This window comes from Odocoileus virginianus, chromosome 34 (genome assembly GCF_023699985.2).
Source record: "Odocoileus virginianus isolate 20LAN1187 ecotype Illinois chromosome 34, Ovbor_1.2, whole genome shotgun sequence".
Lineage (NCBI taxonomy): Eukaryota > Metazoa > Chordata > Mammalia > Artiodactyla > Cervidae > Odocoileus > Odocoileus virginianus.
In genome coordinates, this window is record NC_069707.1 from 8,543,417 (window position 1) to 8,556,753 (window position 13,337).

The window sequence follows — 13,337 nt, forward strand, 5'->3', positions numbered from 1 at the left end:
GAGTTAGTGTGGTTCTCGGGCTGGGGGTGGGGGCTGTGCTGAGTCGCTCAGTTGTGTCCGACTCTTTGCGACCCCATGGACTGTAGCCCGCCAGGCTCCTGTGTCCATGGGATTCTCCAGGCAAGAACTGCAGTAGGTTGCCATGCCCTTCTCCAGGGGATCTTCCCCACCCAGGGATCGAACCCGCGTCTCCTGCCTTGCGGGCAGATTCTTTACCATCTGAGCCACCAGGGAGACCTTCGAGCTCACCTTGGCCCGGAGCGGATACCAGCGGAAGGACTGCGACACTCTGTCTTCGAAGTCCCACGTGGCCAGAGGGACGATCACTTCTCCAAGAAACACCCTCCGGGTGAGCACGCCCAGGTGCCACACGGACACCTGCAGCTGCCGGCTGGCCAGCTGGGCCAGCTCCACCTGGTACTGCGGAGGCGGACAGAGACAGAGAGCCTGGCCTCACAGCTCCCGGACGAGTTTTAGTCTGTTTCCCACACTGCCCCTCGTTCCATAATGTATCTTTAAAGTCTTAATTAATCTGGTTATTTTCTGCATGGCTACGAGCCCCGCGAGTGCAGTCCAGACCAACAGTCCACCACGCAGCATCTGCGCCCTTTCAGAGACAGGTGCTTCGGAGAGCAAAGCTTTCGGTCCCCCGGGTCTGCCGGCCTCGGGGCACCGCTGCATGCTGGGCGGCCCTCCTTGACCCCTTGCTGCTCTCAGGGGCCTCCCTGACTGGTGGCCCCTTCCTGACAAAACAGGACGACTCCCTTTGGCTGACCAGGCCACAGTGCAAAGTAAGACCAACTTTCCATTGCCAGCAAGGCCCTCGAGGCTGGGCCGGCAGACCCTGGCTTGCTAGTCTCCACCGGGTCACCAGCGTCACCGACCTCAGAGAACAAGGGTTAAGGTCACAGCCACTGTCACTCAGATCGAGTGTCACGGTTCACCCTTCCCCAGCCCTCCAATGAGTGGTCTTCCAGGGGAGCACCCACACCCCGTGGAGCACAGGAAGTCTCCCCAAGGAGTGCTCTGCTTAGAAAACTGAGGGTTGGTTTTCAGATCCTCAGCTTTCACATGCACATTCCTCAAAATCGGTGAAACCTGGTATCTTACTCCTGTGACCTCCGGGGAGCTGAACTAAGGGGTCTGAGATCCTAGTTTCCAACACACTGTTCATGATTGCTCGGCTTCTTCATTAGCCCATCTTTCCATCTTACATATGATTTCTATGAAAGTCTAAAGCTGGGTCCATGTTGGGATGTTCTACATTTAGAATAAAGATCGGTTCTTCTCAATGTATCTGGGAAGTCTTAGAGGATAACCAAGATACTCACAATATACTAGATAAAACACTGCACATGAGTTGAGATTCTGGGTGCCCCCTAACTAAGGTAGTGAAAACTTTATCAAAGTATATAATACTTATCTATAGTCAATCCTCATCTTTGTCTCATTTCATAAAATATGAGATATTTGTCTGCCTCTCTTCAGTACAAAAGACCTTAGACGTGTGACGAGTAATTTTATGTGTAAGCTCACAATGTGTGACACAGCACAGAGTTTTTCAAAATTCTGGTATGTAAGCAAAGCCACGTGAAGACCAGGGTCAGTGATTTGCTTCTGGAGGAGCATCCCAGACCAGTAGCACCTCAGGCCCCATCCACACTTACTGAATCACAAACGAAAAGAAAGTTGCTAAGTCATGTGTCCGACTCTTGCGACCCCATGGACTGTAGCCCACCAGACTCCTCTGTTCATGGGATTCTCCAGGCAAGAATACTGGAGTGGGTTACCATTTCCTTCTCTAATCTGCTTTTAAAAGCAATTCCTTGGGGAGTCCTTATGAATGTAAATTTTGTGAAGGACTGCCTGACCATCCTGGGTCATGGGTGTACTTTTAAGGACTCTCCAGGCTTCAGCTTCCCCATTGCTAAGTGAGGATGCCAACACACGGCTCAGAGGGTACATAAAGCACTTGGTCACAGCAGGGGCACAGAAAACAACGACTATTTTCATGTCCCGAGTAGAACTCTTGTGCCAGCTGCCCAGATGGCCCCTGGCTGGGAGTTCACAAATGCCCCTACTTGCCAAGGAAGGCAAACAAAGTCCTCTCTCTTCTCAGGCCTGACGCATGGAATCCCTGGGCTGACTAGCCTTCAGTGGGTACATCTCCGTGCATCTGGACTGTCCTTCCAGCTCAAGGCCTCCCACGCCTGTATGCTCTCTACCCTCACTAGACATCACCTGCAAATTCTCCACCCTGTATCCCAGTGGGAGGCGGTCCCTCCCTGGTCTCTGCCCTAAGCCACCGGTCACAGTTCTTAGCGCCAAAGAAAATGGAAACCTGAACAATTCTTCCAGAATTTTTTTTATTTTTTAGTTGTTGTTGTTCCAGCTTTCTGCCATGGACTGCAGCACGCCAGGCTTCCCTGTCCTTCACTATTTCCTGGAGTTTGGTCAAACTGAGGTCCATTGACTCAGTGATGCCATCCAACCATCTCATCCTCTATTGTCCCTCTTCTCCTCCTGCCCTTAATCTTTTCCAGCATCAGGGTTTTTTTCCAATGAATCAGCTCTTTGCATCAAGTGGCCAAAGTATTGGAGCTTCATAAAAGGAGAGACCTGGGTCTGCCAGATACTATGACAAAGAAGTACTTTCACAAATATATTAACTCAGCAGTTTCATTTACAGGGCCCCTGGTTTGAGGATACCTCTCTAATAGTCATAGAAATTCAACAGAACAGACCAATTTTAGAAACTGAAGTCACTCAGTCGGGTCCGACTCTTGGCGGCCCCAAAGACTGTGGACTACCAGACTCCTCCGTCCATGGGACTTTCCAGGCAAGAGTACTGGAGTGGGTTGCCATTTCCTTCTCCTTTAGAAACTGTGAGGCAGCCCATTTCTTTTTCACCTTTGTCTTGCAAATCATTAATCCAAAGCCATGCACCGTCCATCAGACTCAGCACTTTTTCTGTACAAAGGCTGAAATTTACTTTATACCACTTGCCACTGATTGACAGAGCCCTGCCAGAATATTTCAGTGTCTGCACTTACATTTAACTGACTCAAGAGTTTGGAGGAACCACTGGCTGGACTCTGGCCCCAGAGGCCCAGCCCGGGATGGGGACACTCAGCCCAGCAGCATTTGCCCAGCAAGTACCTTCAAGGTCTCCTGAAAGGTCGGCTCCACCGTGTTCTTCTGGACGCTGGTCTTGCGTTTTCCCTGGGACGATCTGTCAGGCAGCAGATAGGTCTTGACGTACCTGGTGGCCAAACGCAGACAGCCAGGGGTGAGAGCCCAGCGTGCGGGGCGGGCAAAGGGTTCAGGAGGAGAACCGCATGTCAGCGGTTTCTTGAACGCCGCTTCCCGCTGCATCTGGGGTTGACAGAAAGGGCTTAGCGGCTGCCCCAGTGACAGTGCTGGGAGCACAGCCCCGGCTTACACAGTCTTTGGCTGTGTATGTTTCTGGGGGTGTGAAGCCCCCTTGCTTCTCTCATGCCCCCATCCTCGGATCTGGATCCCTCATCACGCACCATCACTCATCACTGGTGATGCCCTGGGAAGCGGGGGCTTTCTGGGGGCTCGGTGGGCGGCAGGTTTCTCATCCACCCGGATCCTGAGGCCTGTGCCAGCTTGTCCTCACTCCGCCTGCCTCTTCTCCCCAACCCTCAAGAAAAAAACGTGGAAACGGAAAGTACATGCCGCACGCCGTGCTCGTCCTGTGGGGCCTCGGACACTGCATCCTGATGGCTGAGGACCAGCCTCCCTGAGCCCCTCTCCCCGGGTCTGGAGGCCGCCCACCCCCTGGAGCCCCGTCCAGGCTGACCCCTCCGCTCAGGTCCTGAAGCCGTCCTTCCGGGCTTTTCTGGCAGTGGCACTGATGGTGGGGACACCACGTGCCCAGGTCCTGTCCCAACGAGTTAGAAACCAGCCCTGCTCTCCAAAGACCATAGGGAGCAGGAACCCTCCCCCGATCGGGGTCCCCACTGGAACCCCAGCCTCAGGCCTCTGCCTCACGTTCAGTCATGCTTCTTACAGAGCAGGACTCAAGGCTCATCACCAACACCTCACTGTTAGTTGACTCAGATCGTTGATCATTACAAGACCTCACATATGGAAAACCAGAGATAGCAAATATATTTATACAGCATAAAGCATTATAATAAAAGACACACCCATGTTATCTAGCTAAGTCCTCTATTTCCTTTCTTATCATCTGTCTGGATGTTCTGTTACTGAGATTGGAGTATTGATACATCCAACTATTACTGTAGAACTATTGGTTAGCCAAAGAAGTTCGTTTAAGTTTTTCTACAAGATCTTACCCAATATGAATATTCATTGGAAGGACTGATGCTGAAGCTGAAACTTCAATACTTTGGCCACCTGATGCGAAGAACTGACTCATTGGAAAAGACCCTGATGCTGGGAAAAATTGAAGGTGGGAGGAGAACGGAATGACAGAGGATGAGCTGGTTGGATGGCATCACCGACTCAACAGGCATGAGTCTGGTAAACTCTGGGAGTTGGTGATGGACAGGGAGGCCTGGCGTGCTGCAGTCCATGGGGTCACAGAGTCAGACACGACTGAGCAACTGAACTGAACTACTCAATATTTCTCTCTTCAATTCTGTCAGTTTTTGCTTCTTATATCCTGATGGTCTGTTATTAGATATACAGACATTTAGGATCATTTTATCATCTTGTTGTACTGACCCTTTTACAAACATATAACGTCCTTTATCTCTTGTAATCTTTTTATTTTTTCTTTTTTATTCTCTTATAATCCTTTTAGACTTAACGCCTGTTTGTCTGATGATGGTACAGCCACCGCTGCTCGCTCTTGTTCACCGTCTGTATGCAATATCTTCTTCCATTTGTGTCTTTGGATCTCAAGTGAGTGAGTCTCTTGTAGATGGTATACAGTTACATTCTCTGTTTTTATCTATTCTGCCAGTTTCTGTCTTTTGATTGGACATTCTAATTCATTTTTCTTTAAATTAACTACTAATTGCACTTGTCTGTGTGTTCAGGTGTGTCTGACTCTTTGTGGCCTCTTTGGTCTGTAGCCCAACCCGGCTCCTCTGTCCATGGGATTCTCCAGGCAAGAATACTGGAGTGGGTTGCCATTTCCTCCTCCAGGCGATCTTCCCAACCCAGAGAGCAAACCCTGTGTTGACTGATAAGAAATATTAATACATCTGTCATTTGCTGTTTCTTTTGCCTTATAGCTTGTGTGCCCTCCGTGTTCTTTTGTGTTTAGCTGATTTTCTGTGGTGAAACATTTACATTCCTTTCTTGCTTGTTTTGTTTTGGCTTTCTATAGCTATTTTCTTTGTAATTACTAACGGGATTGCATTTAACATCCTAAAGTTATAGCACTAATTGAATTAACACCATGTTAACCTTAACAACTCCTTTTCAGCTCTATCCTCACCTCTTTCCTTTGCTGATGTTACAAAATTATATCTGCATGTGTGTGCTAAAGTCTCCTCAGTCCTGACTCTTTGGGACACTATGGACTGTAGCCCACCAGGGTCCTCTGTCCATGGGATTTTCCAGACAAGAATCCCGGAGTGGGTTGCCATTTCCTCCTCCAGGGGGTCTTCCTGACCCAGGGATCAAACCCGGGTCTCTTACGTCTCCTGCACTGGCAGGCAGGTCCTTTATCACTAGTGCTGCCTGGGAAGCCCATGGGTCCAAAAACAGAGTAATAATTCTTTTAAATGCATTAGTCTCTTAAATTATGTCAAAGACCAAGTGTGGAGTGACAAGCCAAAATGACACCCATAATCTTTCAATAGGTAGTAGTGTCCTAAGTCATATGAAAAACCAAAAGTGGAATTATCTCCCACTGTTTACATTTATGCTACCTTTTGTAATTGCCAGTCTATTTGCCATTATTGAGGTCTTGATTTTTTCGTATGTCTTGAGTTACTGTCTAGCGTCCTTCCATTTCACTTCCAGGGTCATCTTGAGCATTTCTGGCAGGGCAGGGCAGGGGGTAACGTACTCCCTTAGCTTTTCTTTAGCTGAGAATGTTGCGATTTCTCCCTCACTTTTGAAGAACAGTTTTGCTGCGTGTTTTGTTTCCTTTTAGCACTTTCTGTCTCTGTCTCTTTAGCACCTACTGCCTTCTGTCCTCTAAAATGTCTGATAAGAAATCTGCTGATATTCTAACTGGGGAGTCCCTAGTACTGACAATTCACTTCTTTCTTGCTGCTTTCAAGAGTCTGCCTTTCAAATGTTTGTTTATAATGTGTCTCTGTGGGTCTCTGAGTTCATCATCGTTGGAGTTCAAAGAGCTTCTTTGATGTTTATACTTATGTCTTTCACCAAAACGGGGAAGTTTTCAGCCATTATTTCTTTCTTAAGTTTTCTCTCTGCTCCGTGCTTTCTCTCTTCTCCTTCTGGTCTGTATGTTGCCTATGTTGGTTCACTTCATGGTCTCCCAAAGGTCCTTAAGGTTCTGTTTGCTTTTCTTTAATCTTTTTTCTTTCTGTTCCTCAGACTCAGGAATTCCATTATCCTATCTTCAAGTTCACCTACTCTTTCTTTCACCTGTTCATGCCTACCTTTGAATTCCTCTAGTGAAATTTTCACTTCAATTATTGCAGCTTTCACAGCTCCCGAATTGTTTTCTTTTTAGGATTTCTATCTCTTTATTGATATTTCTATTTTGTTTTTTACATCATGTTTTAAAAATTTTCTCCACATCTTTCTTTAGTTCCTTGAGCATCCTTAAAACTGTTGTTTTAAAGTCTTTGCTGAGTAAACCCACCATCAGATCTCTTTCAGAGAAAGCTTCTGTTACTTTATTCTTCCCCTTTGAATGAGCTATACTTTCCTCTTTCAGGGGGCAGTTTTAGGACAATGATTATTCCAATTTTCCTGGAGCAGGAGGTACAGACAGAGGAATAACAGAAGTTAAGACTAGAAAGACAGGAGGGATCTGTGATGGAGAGCCAGCGTGCTTTAGGAATGCAGAGGAGCTACTGAAGGTTTCAGAGCAGAGGAGGGTTTGATCGGACCAACAAAGCACTCCTTTCCCCTCACTGGTACCAAGGGAGACGGCGGTGGCCCCACTCCAGTCCTCTCGCCTGGAGAATCCCATGGACGGAGGAGCCTGGTGGGCTGCAGTCCATGGGGTCACGAAGAGTCGGACACGACTGAGTGACTTCACTTTCACTTTTCACTTTCACGCATTGGAGAAGGCAATGGCAACCCACTCCAGTGTTCTTGCCTGGAGAATCCCAGGGACGGGGGAGCATGGTGGGCTGCCATCTGTGGGGTCACACAGAGTTGGACACGACTGAAGCGACTTAGCAGCAGCAGCAGCAGAAACTGGTACTAAAAATTGTGTGCTAAAAATGTCCCATGTTGGGAAAGAATAAGACCAAAATGTGGGGCTTGCTTTAAACCATACACAGAAAATCAGATCCAGCTCTAACATGAAAGTATTTAAGTTTGAAAAAACTTCAATAGAAGATGACAGAGAAGAATGTATTTAAAATTTTCAGGTGGAATTCTCCTACAAATTCAAAAGGCAGACATTTTAAAGGAAAAAAAGAATAAAACAGACGCTACCAAATTCTCTACAAGAAAAGTTATCACAATGTTAGAAAACAAGTAACAGCTAGGAGAAGACATGTAAGATATGTATAACCTATGGAGAGTTGTATTGAAAATGGATTTTAAAAAAGCCAAACCCCTGTAAATAAATTTTTAAATGACAACTTGATAGAAAATGGGACAAAATATATGGATGGGGAGTTCACAGAAGAGGAGTGTACCTTAAGTGATGGATGCATGTATAAAGTTGCTCATCTTTGTTATTAATCAGGGAGATACATGTTAAAATAATGATATCAACTCACATCTACCAATTGGAAGAAAATTAATCTATTTGTGGGTTGTGTGGACAGAATTTTATTTTTCCTACATGGAAAATCAAATTTCCCAGCACCATTTACTGAATTTCATCATTTACTGAATGTCATCATTTCCACATTGATTATTAATAGCCTCTTGATCATTTATGCTCTCATATATCCTAAGATCTGTATCTGGACTTTTGATTCTGCTCTATTGACCTCCTGTCTGTCCTTGCATCCATGAAGCATTGTTTGAATTACTAAGCTTCATAATAATTCTTAACACATCTTTTTGTTTTTACTATTGCCTTGGTTATTCTTGGACTTTCATTTTTCCATATAAATTTGAGAATCAATAAATCTATTATCACATGCCAAAACTTAGACAAAGAAACTTACGGATTGCACTTTTTCTTCTTTTCCTCTCCAAAGGCAAGGTTCTTACAGGCTCTGATGCATATTTCTAAAGAATGAGTTCTGAGGCAGTAACGAATGGCAAATTCTATTTCTCCAGTGACATTAGCATTGTCAAAATTGCCCATCTCTGTGCAAGTGCTATTAATGCTGATTAAACTTCCCTGAAATCAAGAACGACAGATAATAACAAGTTACTTCACAGCTAATCAATGTGTGTTTTTGCAGTTCTGGCTTCAAGATATCAAATAAATCAAAATTCACACAGAGCACACATCCTGACTCACATTAAGTTAATAAACATGCCATCTTGTACTTTGCACAATGACTTGCCACATTTTCTGTCCGAAGGAGATGAGGACATGACTCTGAGTAAACTCTGGGAGATAGTGAAGGACACAGAAGCCTGGAGGGCTACCGTCCATGGGCTTGCAAAGAGTCAGACACGACTTAGCGACTGAGCAACAAAAACAACATGGAGATGAGGAATCTTCAGAAGGGCTGGTCTTGCCCAGATATGCTGTTTGCCTAGCCATAAAGGTTACACAATCTCATTCTTGAACACAAACCACTTGGGAAGATGTGAACTGTCTCCTGTGCAATTCTGCAAAGATAAATCTTCAAGGGCAGATAACATCCATGGTACGAATAGCCCTGAGGAGGGCAGCAGAGTCTGGGGGCCAAGTGATTGGGAATTCGATAGAGCTGGATTCAACTGCTGGTTTTGCTAGTCATTAGCCTGTCAAAGTCTAGATGGAAAATTAACACTGTTCTCGTAGGGCTGTGGTAAGAAGGAAATGGACTAGAGTATGTAAGATATAGTCAAGGCTATGGTCTTTCCAGTAGTCATGTATGGACGTGAGAGTTGGGCCAAAAAGAAGGCTGAGTGCTGAAGAATTGATGCTTTTGAATTGTGAGGCTGGAGAAGACTCTTGAGAATCCACTGGATTGCAATGAGATCAAACCACTCAACCCTAAAGAAAATCAACCCTGAATATTCATCAGAAGGACTGATGCTGAAACTGAAGCTCCAATACTTTGGCCACCTGATGCTAAGAGCTGACTCACTAGAAAAGACCCTGATGCTGCAAAAGATTGAAAGCAGGAGGAGAAGAGGGTGGCAAAGGATAAGGTGGTTGGATGACATCATGGACTCAATGGGCATGAGACTGAGCAAACTCGGGGAGACACAGAAAGACAGGGAGGCCTAGCACGCTGCAGTCCATGGGGTTGCAAAGAGTCAGATACGACTTGGCGACTGAACAACAACAGTGTAAAATATGCAAAGACAATAATAAGTTGTGTTTCAATTGTTGTGGGTCCCCAGAATGAAAAACAAAACCACCAAAAGAACCAAAAAGACAAGAAAGAACAAAATGCCTTATCGCTGTTCAGTCTGCTTAAGTATTTGCCACCCTTTGCATGCCACCAGTCTCAGGGTTGACTCTACAGACAGAGGGAATTCAACGTGATTGCCATTCTCCCAGCAGGTTCCTCAATACTGTAAAACATCCTGGGGGAAAAAAAGAAAAAAAAAAAGAAGAAGAAAGCCTGAGTCTCTCTCACTAGAGAGCGATCAAAACAAAACCAAGAACTCCGAACCTGAACTCATGCCAAGAACCCAACCAACTTCACCACACCCAGGTCCTGGCCCTGAAACATGTTATCTGCCTACACCCACACAACTGTTGGGATGGGAAATGTGTTTTAAGCGTTACACACTCAGAAAGGCATGGAGTGGTCAGACCACATAAATGAGGGAGGCACAAGAGTGAAGATGGAAGATGATGGAGAGGGAGGCTTGGCCAAAGGTCTGAGCTGCTCCAGAGAAGATGAATGGAGGTGTTAAGAGTTCTGATAATTAACCTGGCACTCCTGGCGGGCCTCCGCCCCGGGCCACGTCAGACTAGATTGTACTACAGCGACTCTGCTGCCAAGAACACGCTGTTGTTGTTGTTCACTGGGCAACTTGTGTCCAACTCCTTGCGACCTCATGGACTGTAGCACGCCAGGCTCCTCTGTACTCCACTGTCTCCCAGGTTTGTTCAGACTCATGTCTACTGAGTCAGCGATGCTATCGAACCAGTCTCATCCAATGAGTCGGCTCTTCCCATCAGGTGGCCAGAGCACTGGGGCTGCAGCTTCAGCATCAGCCCTTCCAATGAGTACTCAGGGTTGATTCTCCTTTAGGACTGTAGAACAAGTAGGAAACTGAATTAAACAAACATGGCTAACCAAGGCTACCAGGGCAGCCGGGAGGCCAGGGTCCCTGATGCTAAAGAGCAGCTCAGTGAGGGGAGCCTGTGGTCCCGGCTGTGTTTCCCTCGGAGGCATCTGTCCGTCAGTGGGCCCCCGGGCAGGAAGGCCGAGAGGCTCCGGAGCGGGGCACAGTGAGCAGCCCAGATGTCCGGGCCTGTGAGGACGCGCCGAACTTGAGGAGAAAAGGGAGCCGCAGGGGGTGAGAGTGACGCTTGATGCCGCTTTTCCCTCAGAGTCCTCAGAGGTGGAAGGTGACGCTGGGAGGCTGAGCAGCTTAGGAGCGCCTTCAGAAGTTCCATCTCGTTAGAAAGAGGAAATTAGAGTCCAGGTTCCCCACACAGGAGGAGGGGCTTGGTAACTGTCCGGACGTTCAGCTGGGACACTCAGGGTCTTTCCTCCTGGGAGTCCGAGGCCCCCGGAGTGGACGAGTCCTCCCAGGGGCTGAAACCCGAGGGGACGCAGCACCAGATGGGCCAAGACTGCAGACCTGCGGCCTGGAGCAAAAGCAGGCCTCCCTGCAGATCACGTCCATCCCTCCCAGGTGGCCGGAACCTGGAGACAGCATGCTTCTGCCTCCGTCTCGTCTCCATCGCCCGTCCAGTGCCTGGCTCGTCGTAAATCCTCAGTAAGCAGTTATGAAGAGAACAAAGAAAGCACGTGAAGTATTTTGATTTAAAAAGTTCCCTCCAGGACTTTCCCTGGTGGTCCAGTGATTAAGGGTTCGCCTTACGATGCAGGGGACATGGGTTCAATGCCCGGTTAGGGGACTAACCACCCCCTCCCCGCCCCGCCATGCTGCAGGGCAGCCAAACCTGAGAGCCTCACACCCCAGTCAGAAAGTCCGTGTGCCGCACCGAAGACCCGGTACAGCCAGATAGATAACCGTCTTCTAATTCTCGGGGAAAGGAAGCTCTGTCTGCAAAGACTGGTGTGATGCTGTGTGCCGTGTCCTGCTGCAGCAGCAGACCTGAGTGAGAGGACTTAGCTGGGAGCCTGGCCTCGGGCGCCTTTACCCTCAGCTGCAGATTCCAGAGGGAAAGGATTAAAATACAACTGCCTGGGGGATGCCCCTGGTGGTCCCGAGGTTAAGATCCTGTGTGCTGCCAATGCAGGGGATTCAGGTTCGATCCCTGGTCTGGCAACAAAGTCCCACGTGTCGTAAGCTTGACCAAAAGATTAAACGAAATGAAACAAAACCCTACATGCAGGCATATCATAATAAAATTTCTGAAAATCCAGGACAAAAAGAGAAATTTTAAAACTAAAGGAAAAGAAGCTATGTTACCTCCCATGGAAGAACTAAAAGGGGCAGGAGAGGGTGGAGTCCAAGCCCTGTTGGGGAAACGGGCACCTTCTGTCTGGACAGGAAGGGGAGCTGGGTGGGTGCAAACCGGAGCAGGTTAACTTTGGTTGTCAGGAGGATTCGAGAATTCCAGGCTAGTTTTTGTTTTTTTTTTCCTTTTTGAGAAGTGGGAAGGGAGGTTTACTTGTCAAGCATGAGAAGAAAGAGCAGGGAGGAGTTCTAAGTGAAGTGAAAGCCGCTCAGTCGTGTCCGACTCTTTGCGACCCCATGGACTATACAGTCCATGGGATTCTCCAGGCCAGAACACTGGAGCGGGTAGCCTTTCCCTTCTCCAGGGGATCTTCCCAACCCAGGGATGGAACCCAGGTCTCCCGCGTTGCAGGTGGATTCTGAACCAGCTGAGCCACAGGGAGGCCCCTTGAAGAAGGGGTGACATGCTTGTTGTGAGAGTGCGTCAGCACGGCTGGCCCCGTGCCGCAGTCGGGGCTGGTGACGGCAGGGCGGACCTGGCCCCTCACACTCACGCTGGGCTTCTGGTCTGCCCTACTATGCGCACACCTGCTCAGGGCAGGGATGCATACACAGCACAGCTGACTCAGCCAGCCTGGTGTCCAGAATCATAGAGCAGCCGGGAAGCACTAGAAACACTCATCCTTCATTGTGTAAGATAAGCAGAGGTCAAAGAAGGTTGAGACCCACCCAAAAATTACAGGGCAAGTCAGAAGTAGCAGCTGGAAGTGGGCCCGGGTTCTTCATTCCTTGGGCGGTTGACTAATGGCAGTGTCTCTGAGTAACCCAGCGGCGTATCTGCTTGGTGGGGAAAGTGCAGCCGCAGATAATTGAAAGGCCAGTAGGCACGTCCTTTGGTCTTCTGCATTCTTTCAGCGATGACTCGGGGCTTCACCACTGGGAGGGTTTTCTCTGCTTCTGTTTTCCCTGTAGACAGATCAGGATCTCCAAGAAAGTTGAGCCTCTGAGCAGTAAACAGGGTTGATGGAGAGGTGCTGGCCTAGAAGAACATCTAAGAACCCAGACTGACTTTTATTAGAGCCGGGGGCTCTGTCTGGCTGTGAAAAGAAAAGTCTCAGCACAAAGCAAAGGAGAACTCATTAAAGCGGGCACAGAGCCTGTGGTGACTTTCTCTGAAGGTCACGCGCTATCTGCTGTAACCGCAAGCAAGGCCTCCTGACGCCCTTCGATTTTCACAAAGGTAGAAATCAAGGAAAGTCAACTGAAACCACAGTTATGTTAAAACAAATAAATAGATAAATCTTGATTTCCCCAAGAGCATGGGGAGAGCATTACCACAGGGAAGTCAGACAGCGGTGGTGGAGCCAAACACACGTCCCCCGGGCCCTGACACAGTGGCTATGTGATCTTGAGCACTTTTCTCATCCTCCACAGCCTCGGTTTCCTGATCTGTAGAGTGGGGATCTATTTCATAGGATTGGTGTGAGGCTCAATGGCTATTTTGTGTGAGAAAAAGA

The 13,337-nt window shown here is 47.9% G+C and overlaps 1 protein-coding gene across 4 annotated transcripts in view; it reads right to left on the minus strand.

Annotated features, from left to right (window-relative positions):
* The window catches only part of SYTL3 (synaptotagmin like 3), a 90,146-nt gene that overhangs the window by 5,741 nt on the left and 71,068 nt on the right, over nt 1–13,337 (minus strand). For all 4 annotated transcript variants that reach the window (XM_070461511.1, XM_020889351.2, XM_070461510.1 and 1 more), the window contains exons 10-12: nt 8,274–8,452; nt 3,160–3,262; nt 250–420 (exon numbers count right to left, since the gene is read on the minus strand). In XM_070461511.1, coding sequence (XP_070317612.1) covers nt 250–420; nt 3,160–3,262; nt 8,274–8,452 — 453 coding nt within the window. The remainder of the gene's footprint in view (nt 1–249; nt 421–3,159; nt 3,263–8,273; nt 8,453–13,337) is intronic.